The sequence below is a fragment of the Kogia breviceps genome, chromosome 3 (assembly GCF_026419965.1).
Source record: "Kogia breviceps isolate mKogBre1 chromosome 3, mKogBre1 haplotype 1, whole genome shotgun sequence".
Taxonomy (NCBI): domain Eukaryota; kingdom Metazoa; phylum Chordata; class Mammalia; order Artiodactyla; family Physeteridae; genus Kogia; species Kogia breviceps.
The window spans coordinates 65,557,553-65,571,669 of record NC_081312.1 but is presented as its reverse complement, the minus strand read 5'-3'; the positions used below and the strand labels follow the sequence as shown (position 1 = coordinate 65,571,669).

At 39.2% G+C, this 14,117-nt stretch overlaps 1 protein-coding gene across 4 annotated transcripts in view; it reads left to right on the top strand.

Annotated features, from left to right (window-relative positions):
- NPAS3 (neuronal PAS domain protein 3) overlaps window positions 1-14,117 on the top strand; it is an 868,173-nt gene that overhangs the window by 615,509 nt on the left and 238,547 nt on the right. For all 4 annotated transcript variants that reach the window (XM_059059545.2, XM_059059547.2, XM_067028590.1 and 1 more), the window contains one exon: window positions 8,097-8,186. In XM_059059545.2, the coding sequence (XP_058915528.1) occupies window positions 8,097-8,186 (90 nt within the window). The remainder of the gene's footprint in view (window positions 1-8,096; window positions 8,187-14,117) is intronic.

The window sequence follows — 14,117 nt, the reverse complement described above, 5'->3', positions numbered from 1 at the left end:
ATGTACTTTCAGGCAAACATGACTATAAAATAAATTTCTACAAAATCAATCTTATTTTCACATTAACTTCTATATAAAATAGTATAGAAAGGAGAAAACTCTGAGTCTAAATGAAAAACTTTGGGACAGGAAATGGGGTTAGCGCGCTGGCCAGCTCCATGGCCTGCTGGTATGTGTTCTCAAGTCTTGTCCTGGCAGTCGCCCATTGGGAGGTGTGGTTCTCCTAGCAGTTATTTATTAACTGGGGTCTCTTATCTATTCTAGGCATTAGCCTCTTCCTCTAAGGCATGAGAACTTCCTTGAGGGCTGTAGTCTCTTGACTGGACATTTACAAATTCCAGGAAGATAAATATGTGAGGTGATGGATGTGTTAATTAACCAGATGGGAGGAATGTATATGTATATCCAATCATCTCAATATATACTTTAAATATTTTACAATTTCATGTGTCAATTATATCTCAATGAAGCTTACAAAGTACAAATTCCATTAATCCATGCTGTTTCCAACCCAAAGACAGCATATTAGAGGTATGGAGCTTGGTAATATCAGACAAGAGTACCCACCAGGTATGGAGGGTGTGTGTCCTAAGCTGCCTTTGCCTTGCTGCTTTTTGTTTTATAAAGTTAATTTCCAACTTTACTCATTTTCTTAGTCTTGGATCCCACAGATGAATTTTCTTTAAGAACATAACTCATGAGTTGGTCTTCGTTCAGCTAGTACAGGCCTGGTGCATAGGAAGGCCTGGTGCAACAGGTGTTTTCTGAATGCATCACACTGCAGCAATAGGCGTGTGAGACTCACTTATGTGGAAAGAAATGCTGGAGGAAGCATAGATTCCTAGCAGCTGCGATGGGGTGTGAAACAACTAAAATCCCCAGCTGGTAGTCACAGTAGCAGGAGGAAAAGGAAGTTCCTTCTTTCTTACATCTACCACATATTGATATGTGACATTGGGCGATGTATTTAATTTCTCTGAGCCTCAGTTTCCTTATCTGTAACGTAGGATTAAATAATACCCAGCTCACATTTGGGCTAAATAATTTCCCTAACAAATATTAGTTTCCTTCCCTTCCCTCTCCTGTTTGGTGAATATTTGAGTGAACTGAGCATTGTTTAAGACACCCTGTAATATAATATGCTATGATAATATATATGATATATGATATATAATAGCATATTTGATATATATTATATGTATATCTATATATGTATGTATGTATTATGACCATTCCCTATTTTACAGTCATCTGTGATCCACAGGATGCCAACAATTATTAGTATCTGTTCTTTTTTGTGTGTTGTTTTACATAACGCAGACAATTTGAAAGACACCTGGAACCAAGCTCCATGTGTAGCCAAAGCAAAGCAGTGCCATTTTTAGGCCTTTCAGGACCAATACAACGTAGTGCTTATAATACTCCTGCCGACCTGGGAATTCCTCCTTTAACTTGAAAGAGAATCCTGAATTCAAAGAGAAGGACGCACAATAAGGAATTCGCTCCTGGATTCTGAAAAGCCTATGTTTCAAAAAATTAATGTACCACATACACACAAAGGAGACATTTTAACGTTGCAGTGGATATTTGTGCCTTAGGACAACTAGTGGTCAGTTCTGCCTCAGGTGGAGTCCCAGTCCCCTGGGACAAGCCACAGATAATGTGGGGTCTGCGGGTTGCCCCCTGTGGCTCAGAGACACAGACATGTGTGATTCTCCCAAATGCTGCACCCTGTCTTTATACCAGAGCCTGTTGTCCATGTGGCTGGATGTTCAAGTCAAGAAATCCACCTCCCTCAAGGCTGGATGGAAGGCTTAAACTAGCATCCCAGAGAAAAAAGTCAGCACTTTGATACACACAGCTTCCACGAAATGGAATTTTACTGGCAGAAGCAAACCCTGATCTCCTTGCTCAGAAAGCAGATGTCTTTGTTCTTTTCGTGTTGTAACATTTCACTAGCTCAATGTCTCCCCTTTTATTCTGGTACCTCTCCTCTAAGAACTGAAGAGAGGCCATCTGTGTCTCTCTGCACTATTTTCTCACCTAAGATGTTTGGATTTATGTGTTTTAGGAAACTCTTAGGAAAGGTGTCTTGCAGTGTCAAGGTTTGTTGTTCTGGAATTCCTTTTTAAAGGGAAAATAGTCAAATTTGACTGAATTAATCCAATTTAGCATTGTGATTGGGGAACGTGTAGCTTTGGGTATGTGATAATCATATGAACCTGTTCTGTCATCCTTCATGTTATTGACTCATTGCCAGTGAGGGGACTAAAGAAAAGATACAGGAGCCAGAAAGCTCTGAGAGATTTCTGAGAGTTAAATAAAAGCCCACACCATTGATGTGCGCTTTTCTCCACTTTGAGAAAATATACTTGACTTAGATGCTTTCTAAGAATAAGCCTTTTGTTTCTACACCGTGCTTGATGGGTAAAACTCAGATTGCAAAGGCAAAATTTGGGAAACTTTTTCTTCCCCATAAACAGATACACGTGGGCACTTCTGGGCATCATCCCAGGCTCTCCTCGAGGTTGCCGGGAGTCCACATGTGTGTGTTCGTGAACAGTACAGCATCACCTCCTGAGTGCAATCAGAGGGCAACATGGCATTTTAATGAGCTCGATCAAAGTGTTATTGTATCGAAAGGCCAAAAAATATAAGAAACACTTTTTCCTAACTCTTTTATCTGCTGCCTAAACAGGGTGGAAAGATAAGTATTGGAACCCCATGCTCACTTTCCAGACCGTGCTTCTTTTGTGCTTGGCTTCTTCACTCTTTCATGATGGTGGAGATACGTGGTTCAAGGGCAGGCTCACGTATTCTTTGATGCTCACCCAGTGCTCAGGTTGCAGAAATGATTTTCTCACACGGCCTCTCCTTGTTAACAGCAAAGCCACCGTAGCAGTTATAAAATGCCCATATCCAATGTCTGGCAAGCATTGGGCTCAAATTCACGTTCTGCTCTTGTCCTAACAGAATTATGTCATGACAATGAAAAACGCTGGGTTTGGAGGGAACGTTGAGTGTGTCAGAGACTGTACTTTATCACGAGTGGGTATTTTCTCCATAACCTAAGCCTGAAGTAGAAGAACATTGCAGATGCATAGTGCATAGGACATGGAGCACACACTTGCATTTAAATCACGTATATCTTACTTTTTTACTGATGTAATTGTGAAATATGTTCTTTTTGCATTCATAATTAGGGGGTGGAACAGATGGCGAAGGCTTAGTTTAAAATAATCTGTCATTAAAATAACCTAGCCTACTGGTAATTCTTCACTCTAACTGGAGTTAGGTCATAGGAAAAGAGTTTGGGGTGATTTCTTTTTTCCTGTTCTACATTGGAATGTAGTAGAAAAAACCCCACTAATTTCAGAGTAGTCCTATACATGAGAATTGTCTCTATAAGGGCACGATAGTAAGATTTCACTCTGAAATTTGGCTACAATGAAATATGCAGGAAAAAAAAAAAAGAAAGCAGAGATAAAACAACTTTGACGAGTATAAATCCATTTAGCACAATGCATTAAACATTAGTATACCTTCAATCATGAAGCTATAGTTGGTTTCATACCCTGGAAAGAAATAGCCTCATTATTTGACAAATACTGTTAGAGGCACTCAGCTTTTGGGGTTAAGAAACTGTGCCTTACACTTTATGCGTTACACTGATGTCAGGGGATATAAATTATAATTACAGGCATTATTATTCAGAGATGTTATAGCTCCTGACTTCTGTATCCAAGCCTTATTGCTGCACACATACCTCATAGACTTACTGGGTTGTGACAAAGAAAATCTCCCAACAGCCCTGTCGAGATGGCTAAGAACTGGTTTTAGTAATAAGAAAACTGTCTTGATGAATCAGACACTCGCATGCCTTGAAAATATCTGTTTTACTGTTTCTTCTAAGATTTTTTTCTCCCTCTGCCTTGAGGAAAGCAGGTAGATTTCAGCGTGGCTTTATAATAAATCTTCTCAAGGAGGGACTAGCATTAACATTTGTGTAGATTCTTTTTCATCTTAATCCAACCTTAGTTAATAATCAGAAAATTCTACATACTGAGTAAGAAGATGTAATTAACCCTTTGACCCCAGAATCCTAATTGGCGCCTGTTGAAAGCAGTGGGCAGTTTAAAAAAAATTAAAAGGTAGCCTGCAGTGATTGAAACAGCTCAGTATATAGCAGTTTCTCGACTCAAAATTTTTAAATTTCCACCACACTTTCAGAGTAATCATATTTGGTTCCCAAGACTAACTAATTGAATGTTTCCTTCCTCCTCCCACCTTTCAAAATTAAGACCACCCACATTAAACCAATATTGATGCTACTCTTAAAATTTTTCTAAGCAGCAAGATACAGCTAACTATAGACAGGGATGACCCGGAATCAGAAGGTAATGGCTATGGGAAGAGCGACCTTGCCAATCTGCTGGAGACCTGGTTTCATATTCCATTCTTCATTTGAAATGTAATTATAACCGAGTTATTGATCTTCATCTCATACTATAGCATAATTGACTGAAATGATAAGCATAAAAGTGAAAAATTTGGTTAACTAACTTGTTTTGTTTATCTTTGCAATGACAAACAACTAATCTGACAAGTTGTTTCTTTCCCCCCACCAAATTGGCTATTTTTAATTGAATTGACTGGATGTTTTGAGTCATGTAGACATAGCATCATTTTAATCTCACCAGGAAATTGGAACATGTGTCGAAGCTTCTGTTTTTGCCAAACAAAACTGGCCAGTTCTTAGATTGCCACTGCTTAATAGCATCAGATGTTTAGCCTCCAGATATTCCTTTTCCCTGCTATGGTGCCCAAACTTCCTCTAGGATTTTAGTAAATACATGATATATGAACCTACTTTAAAAAAAAATCATAATCCCTTTCAGTGAGAAAGTAAAGGATCTGTGTCAGTGGCAAAAGAATAGCACTGGGTATTTTGGAAGACTATGAAAGGATCCAGTCTAACTCTGATCTTCCAAATGTCAGGAGCTATCCCAGACTATGTTAGACATCTGTGGCATCAGAATCTGCAAATAATCTAATAGCTCCATAAACAGAACTCTTGGAGGAAGTAATTTCCATTTCTCTTACTCAATTCTATCATGTGTGATGTAAGGGAAAGAGCTTTGGGCTTGGAGGTAGAATTGGATTTACTAAGTCTTAGTTGAACAATTGTAACGTGTTGGCTAAAGCTAAATAAGACATTGCCTTGCTGTTGAGAAATTCAGTCTCCTTGGGAGTTAAATAAGCCGACCAGGATGATACAATGTCATCAGTGCTTTAATAATACTATGGGCGGCGGCATATTTAATCCTGGCTGTGCCACTAGCTGGCTGTATGGTCTTACTCAGCCACTTAGCCTCTCTGTGCTGACATTTCCTCACTTCAAAAATGAGAGTTTAGACTACAGGGGGTCATCTCTGTGCCATCTCCATTTATCCTTTCTTCTGCTCTCATTTAGCTTTCTGATTGTCACTTGTCCTCATAGTTCTCTGTGATCTCTCTCTGTGTGTCCCTCTAATCTGATAGTGGCATTTCAGGGTTTGAGAAGATGGCTTACACAGCTCTCTGTGATTATATACCAGACCATGGCTCTTAGGTTGAATGGAAAACCTAACCAGGCCCTTCTCTCCCTGGGGAAGGTCAAAAGAGGGAGTCTTAATCCTCATGAGTCATCCTTAGAAGATGTCTTGCTTGAGGTGAAGACATGTTGAAATGAGATGCTTCCCAAACTTGTACAAAGGAAACTTCTATCCTTTTGCACTTTTGGTTCCAAATAAGCTTCCATTGCACCACACTTGAAGCTTGAAAGTCTGGCTCTCATAAGGCTGCTGAGGGTTTGACAGTTTTGTCAAAGATAAGGAGTCCAGTTCTCTTAGACAGTGTTTTGTTCCCTGTCCTCTAGATGCTTCCAGGGAGATATTACAGAGCAAAGGTAACCAGGTGACCTCTTGTGGAAGTGACTTATGAACTCTCTTGTCATCCCATTTCTCATTTGTCTCCTAATGGTGGGATTCTATCATTGGAACAAATCATTCAAAAACAAGAGATGATTTTTAAGAAGTTATAGGCTGCCTCTTAATACAAATATTTTAACTTCAGAAATGCTATTCAATTTATCTTTTCATTAATGTACTCGTATCAAGTAGAGAATCTTTATTTTTAGTGGAAGGCAAGGAAGTACAGTGAATGAGTCTGACTGTGTGAGTTTGAATTGTAACTTCATCACTTGCTAGGGTCAGGCATATTGCCTAACTTTGCTAAGCCTCAATTTCCTTGTATGTAAAATGTGGATAATAATATAATTACCTCAAATGGTACATGTGAAAATTAAAAGAGACAATACATGCAAACTGCTTAGTACATAATAAATGTAAGCTAATTAATAAATGTAAGCTCTTATTGTTGTACTGTCTTGACCAAAACCTTGTCTATCGTGTAATTTGCTTTTATGTGGAGCAATACAGTGTGACTTTTGAATTGTTTTCAGAAGTCACTAAATCAGAGGAGGTGGTTGGGTGCTACCCATAGTTTCTGACAGGGCGGCTGTGAAAAAAGATCAGGAAGCATGGAATCTAAATTTCATGTACATGCACACAAACACATATTCCCATAGCGATACATACATATATATAAATATGTGTATTTAATATATACATATATATTAAATACATATATATGTATGTTATATATATATAACTCTGAAAAAGTTCAGTATTTTAAGAGGCTGAAATTATTCCTGAGATTTGAGGCAGTGTATTTTTCTACCTGAGTTTTACATGCTTCTTCCACCTTTCTATATTTAAAAATTATGTCATTAGTTTAATGTTGCCACATACCTTGTTCCCAGTGAGGATTCCCTGTATTTCCAAATTCCTTTGTAAATACCACTCATCTTTAAAACTTCTTTTTCTGGGCAAGCAATACTTGTGCAACCTACCTGGTTAAAAATAAATAAATAAAGCCAAACACAAGACGTGAGGATGATGGAATGTATAAAATGCACTTGGATTGCAAGAATTTGAAACAAATTTATTCTCAGTTTGAGTGGTATCTTGCAGTTGGAGTCCATGATGATTTACACCATTTCATCAAACTGAAAATGAAGCCCTCCCTTTGAAAAGTGGCCTAAGGTTTCAGGAGTTACAGATGATGTGCAGCATCCTTCTTCCTCCTCCACCACCCCCTCTTCTTCTTTTCTTTCCGTTTCAGGAGTTGTAGTAGAAACTAGATCTATCACAAAAAAACTTTAATGCAGAGTTTTGCAAAACAAGGATTACAGTTTGTAAGGCTTCAGCCTGTAAACATTCACCCATAATATATTGACTTTCCCTATTTGTTCTAACACAGTAGGCACTGGGAGTGAGGAGAGCATAATCCTTTATTAATTAGCAAATTATTGATGTCCACAGGAGCTCAAGTGGTGATTTTACTTACTCTTTTTTTTTTTTTTTAACTTTTTTTTTTTTTTTTTTTTTGCGGTACGCGGGCCTCTCACTGTTGTGGCCTCTCCCGTTGCGGAGCACAGGCTCCGGACGCTCAGGCTCAGCCGCCATGGCTCACGGGCCCAGCCGCTCTGCGGCATGTGGGATCCTCCCGGACCGGGGCATGAACCCGTGTCCCCTGCATTGGCAGGCAGACTCCCAACCACTGCCCCACCAGGGAAGCCCTACTTACTCTTCATATAAGAACTCTTTTTTTTCTCTTATTCCATTACAATGTTCATTCCTGTTCAGCTATTTAATAATCATGCTGATTTAATCTCAGTAACTACTGAATCCAAAAAAATAAAGGCAACATCTCATAAAATCAACATGACCTCATTTTATACATAAATGTAATGCATCTTGATCAAAATGACAGAGACATAAGGAAGTCCCTGGAATAAGGGAGAGCTTGTGGTCTTTATTCAGACCTTTCATTTGTTCATGTATAATGCAGTAAAGATCTTAGGACTGCTGTTAAACGTGAAGGAAAAAATGGTCTTAAATTTGGTTATGTGTTGCTTTGTATCAAATGGCTTATTAACTAAATCCCCATGATATATACTTATTAACCTATTTATATATTTATTTTTTCTGCAGTCCCTGGATGGCTTTGTATTTGCACTAAATCAAGAAGGAAAATTTTTGTACATTTCTGAAACAGTCTCCATCTACCTAGGCCTCTCGCAAGTAAGTAAAACAATTTGATTCTTAACAGCAATTGTGAAGGCTCCTTCAGCCTCATGCCTTTCCTTCTTTAGCAGATACTCTCTTTAGCATGAATTATCCAATTTATTCTTTAATGGCTCTACCTGACTCTGATCTCGAAGTCAATGAGAAAATTCTATGTCAGTTCGGAATGTTCAGAATCAACCTGTGCTCAAAACTTTAGTCCCACTCCCCACCCCCCAAGGATCATTATTAATTTATTGAGAACAAATGAAGTTTCTTCCCTTGGTTGTTTTGAACTTTGAAACCTCTGTGCCCGGTAGGAGAGGGACACACTAATAGTGCTTCCCTTGTGTCCTATTACTGGATGTTTATGGAGGACCCTGCATTGTCCTGGGAGCTGACACAATGACAGGGAGTCATTTGGAGTCAAGAAATGCTGAAAGAGACCATTAAAATGTGTTGCAGGGAGGGTTCCTGCAAGGATGTATTTTGCTGCCTTTGCAAATATTTCCTAATGTGGAAAGACAATTTCATAAAATAGGATAATCGTTCATTATTTGCGGTTTAATTACCCACATGTGTCTGTCAGAGGTGAAAAGAAAAGAAGATGGAGGCAGATGGGGCAAGGGAAAAAATCCTCGATGTCAGTTCTTGATATTCCCCTGGAACACAAAAATTTGACTTTTGCTGGATTCCCAGACACAGGCTGCAGCTACAGAATGCCAAAATACCCTGAAGAAAAGTTTGCAGTTCCACTAATTATCCAGATGTTTTCTCCATAAAAATGCTAAACATCTGGGTATCTGTGCCCACACAGGTGATTGGCTGAGCTTGACCCTTTTCATCTTGTGGTTTGGCACGAGAAAAACACAGCCTCGGTGGGAGGGATTTTGTATGTATGTGATGACCTGCCAAGCTGGATAATCTATTTCTCATTCAGTTTCCCCTTTGAGCTAAAGATGGAGATAAGATTTGTCTCTCTCCTCTTAGGCAGGACTCACCCTAAACTCATGGCTTCTGAGAGTTGGCACTGCTCTAAGGAGGCAGCCAGCATGGTTGGAACATTTTGGCCGTTAGTGGGTTTGCTGGGTAATGGCTAAATCAAGAAAGACATTGGGAAATAATAGACATATCTGGCATTTGAGGAGGGTTAGGGGAGGAGGAGAAACACTGCCAAATTTAATTATTTGCTTTTGAGAATCCAAGCAGGGGGCCATTAACTCTTCCTTGAAGGACATGCAAGCTATTGGCTGTAGTGTATCTAGCAATTCTATTTTATGTAAACTTGAGCAAACCAAATGATAGAAGCTGGGATACCGTCAACTCGATATTAGTATTCTTGCGTCTTGTTGAAATCTCTGGTTTTCTAATGGCTTTTAATAGACTGTAAGCCTTGTCTTAATCTGTTTGGGACCTAGAATTGAGAATCTCCAGTGTTGAAATTAGTGCGCCACCATATTAATACTGTACAGAACTGGAAACCCCACTGTTTGTCGTTCTGCAATGCCCGTATTCATCTGTTTTGTGCAGACTATGCAACAAAGTTTAATAAGCCAGTGAAGAAGAAGGATGAATAATTAGTTTAAGCAGGTAAATGCTAATTAGGGAACTCCCGAAAAGCATCCATTATATACTAGCTCAAAACACATTTTACAGCCCTGGTTAGTGGTGTAATCCAAATTCTGTCAAGGCAACTGCATTTTCTGTAATTGAGATGTGTACGTTTGCTTTGCATAACAGATGGCTCTGTATGCTTAGAGTGATAGCTAGGAAAATAATAATTGCATTATTCTGGCCAAAAGAATATTAGCTCTTGGGTTTTGGCCATTTCAGTCAGTCTTCCTGCCAGCACAGCATATGCACATATATGGATTGGATTTTCAAGGAAATTGATGCATCTGGAATAGTGTGGCCATCTGAAATATCATCTGTTCAAGAAAAATTTGGCTTTAACCCTGTGCTGGTTTCTCCTTAAAAGCAATAGATTCCACTGCTTCTCTACTGTGGCATCAAGTCAGTCTTTTCCTAAAATCTGAGGCAAATCATTGAGGTTTCTGTAGAATAAAGCAGCTGTGATGGTACAGTAGCTGGCAACTTCTGTGCAGTCCTTTCCCGCCTTTGCATGGGATGGGTTGTAAAGTGCATATCAATAGTCAGCATCTTGACTCTCCCAGGGGCAGACGCTGGCCACAATGGGCTGTTGCCCTCTGTGGAGGTTGTGTCCAGTGTCGCCACAAAGTGTCCAATGCGCAGATAGAGGCCACGTGGTATGGGACAGAAGTCTTCATCTGAAGGCGTTATGCAACTGAAATGATGAAGGGTAAATCACTACAAAGTGATTTTTGCGTACACCAATGAGCGTATTTGGAGTTCAAAACAAATTTAGAAATAGTTTTGGGTTGACATGGAAATAATCTGAGAGGGCATGGTGTGCTTTGAAATGCCTAAAGAATGAGGGGAAAAATCTATGCTAAAACTTTGGGAAAGGTTTTCCAACCTAATTAATGTTCTAAGCTCTAAAAGGGTAGTTGGGGGTCCTGAGACATAACTCTTCCCAAGTTTCTTCAGTGCCCTCTTTCAGTTATGGGGTATGGGCTGGTCACTGGTGACATACAGTGTAAATGTACTCAAAGTTATTCAATTAAGTACCTCCTTAATCTTTTACATGCACACACACACACACACATCCTTAATTAAATGCAGACCAAACACTCTGCTTTTGTCCTACAACTTTGACTCAGTGGCTCTTCCATCAAATTCTAGACAGTGATAAGGAATCTATATAGTTACTGTCCCTTTTTTCCTTTTAAACAGTGCCATTAAATCAAGAACATGTGTAAGTGTATCATCAAATATGTATCCAGTGAAATTGTTGAAGGATATTGCGAACGTGTCATTTTGTTAGAGCTTAGCTGCGCCTGCATTTGTAACTCTCAAGATGTATCTTTCTCAGTTTTGTTTTCTTTCAACATGTAAATAAATATGGTGGCTTTGAAACGGCTTATGTTCTCAAGAAAGAATTAGGATTCTTTTTTGGCTCATGAGAAACCTAAGTAGAGAAACTTCTACCCAGCTCAGTTGTGTAGCATGAATATAGAGACAGCCAGAGCAGGTTTTTACTGGGTGGAACTCCGGGTGTCTAGGATGTGTGCTTGTCACTTATTGTCTCTAAGATATTTTCATATGTCATGATGATGGGAATGAAGCATTCATTCTATAATAATACATCTTCAGCAGCCCTTTGACTTTGCCAGAGATAATCATTTAACACCCAAGATATGGTTTCAGGTTGTAGAAAAATGCACTGTTGACTTGCATCCCTGGGTGCAAATGACTCCTAGGTGCTCACTATGAGGCCTTATCTTAAAGGAAGAAACCCAAATATCGTTGCTGAGTTTGCCTTGCATGGAGATTAAATCACTTCTTATATCTGGTGATGGTGTCCAGAGCTGCTAAAGACAACTCTGCTCTTTACTTAAAATGGAATAGGCAGGGCTTCCCTGGTGGCGCAGTGCTTGAGAGTCCGCCTGCCGACGCAGGGGACAAGGGTTTGTGCCCCGGTCCGGGAAGATCCCACATGCCGCGGAGCGGCTGGGCCCGTGAGCCATGGCCTCTGAGCCTGCGTGTCCGGAGCCTGTGCTCCGCAACAAGAGAGGCCACAACAGTGAGAGGTCCGCGTACCACAAAATAAACAAAAACAAAAACAAAACAAACAAACAAAAATGGAATAGGCAAAAGTAAAAATGAAGAAAGAAAACAGAGTGGTTTCCCTAATACTGAAAATGTGGCAATGATGGGTAGCCAGCTTTTATGAAACCTCTTCCAATGTGTTAAGGGGCTCAATCACCAAAGAATCCAAAAGAAACTTTATATGGTAAATAAAAAGCATTTCTACTTCCATATAGGATTTAAAGCGTATAGAAATATTTATTTGTTGGTTTATAGCCTCCTCTTTCCAAAAAGGAAATAGCTTACATAAACATATACAATAAAAAGTAATGGCAAAATAGGACTAGGGTCTAAGGGAAAAAAAGATAAAAGTAGGTAATCTGTTACTACATAGTAGGAGAACACAATAAAGCTTATAAGAAGGGGTATAAATGGTCTGATAAAGTGTCAGATTTACCTATGAGCTTCCTGGCAACCAAAGCAAAAAGAGAAACATAGCCAACTATAGTCAACCATCAAAAATAAGGAATGTATGGCTGAATCGCTTTGCTGTGTACCTGAAACTATCACAACATTGTTAATCAGCTATACTCCAATATAAAATAAAAAGTTAAAAAAAAATAACAGTCACGCAATGTTCAGAATGCCTGGGCTTCTCTCAGTGATGGCCAGTGTTTTAACAACCAACCTCCCAGTATTCCAGTAACAGTCAGTTATGTTCTAACAGTGTATACCCTGTTTTTAACAACTAGATACCCAGCATGGTAGTTGTAGTTTTTATATCACCTGACACCAGTTTCTTACAGTAGACATTTTCTAAATCCAATACTTTATCCAACTGATGCTGAACATTTTTAATGTTCACCACAGAATGTTCTGGACAGTGGGTTACTCAATGGTATGAGAAAACAGTAAATACACTTGTTCTTGGTAAACCGCCAAGCCCAGTGCTTCAAAGGGCAGCCATTGTCCCCACATGCTCATGTGATTCAGGGCTTGAGCCCAGCTAGAGGGTGCATTGAAAAAAATAAATAAATAAAAATAAGGAAGTATCACTTCTTAAGGAAAGGAAATTTCTTCTGGGACTGAAATATTAAAATAAATCTCAAATATAATTTCTGTGGAGGCTAATATATGGATTATGACATATCGATTTGCTTCCATTGGAGTCCACATTCAGAACAAGGCTATAATGACCCATGGACACACATATCGCCAATCGCATAAGCTGGCAGAAGATTCTTCTCCTCTCAGATGTTGGTATGCCAAAGATCATTTTGAGAATGATGTTCTGGCGTCCAGGACTTACAATAGCATTGACTAGTTTGATGGTTTATGTGCTTTTGAATCAGCTTTCCCTAATCCATACTCAAATCCTGCATTTTCTTTTAAATGCTGATGAGAAATTCAGCATTTTATTTGCAGAGGCAGAGGACAATGGGTATCAGTTAACCAGAGGATAAAAATGGACTCTTAGCTTCTGAAAACATTTTATCTTGAAATTGGAGGGAGAGATGATGATTCTGATGCACATCTATGCCAGCAAACTGTTCGCAACTTAACATTGAGTTCTGTTTAAAACATAATGGGTCCTAGAGCAGACTGGGAAATTAACAGATTTTTACATTGTGATACCATGAGGAAATACCCTAGAGCCAATTAAGCCCTCTCTTGAAATAAACACTAATTACCCCCCATGGCCTCCAGTGTCCAGCTTGCATATGAGTCACTTCTTTCTTCTCAGGAATTCCCCATCCTGCTAGAAGATACTTCCTTGCCATTGTAAGCCAGCTGGAAGGTAGCTGTCTACCTTGTAGATATGCTATCTACAAGGTTACACATTGGCTTGGTTCAAGGCAGCTTGCTGAAAGGGGTAGGGTGGCTGCAGCTATAAGAGCTAATAGAGGTGAAGGCGAAAAGGGGTAGATGGTCATTTTAAATTTTGTCTTTTTTTTAAAGCCATGCAGATATATTTACCATAAACTCCTTTCCCCATCCTGTTGTTCATCTCCATATTTTAGGTTTCTCTGCATTTGTTATATAGAATGGCAAATAAAATTACAGCTACAGCACAAAAGTACAAGGTCAAATAAATGACAGAGCTCAGTCTATTTGTGAAGCTATTCTGAAAGGGAACCATGGTGCCAAATGTGGTTTATTTGAATAATAAAGAAGAATTAGATTCCCCTGATAACTTGGCTGAGGGCCAATAAATCACTAGAGGTTAAAGATGCTTTGCAACTGCCATGTCTTTCTTTTGCTTTTCCATAGTGCAAGCCT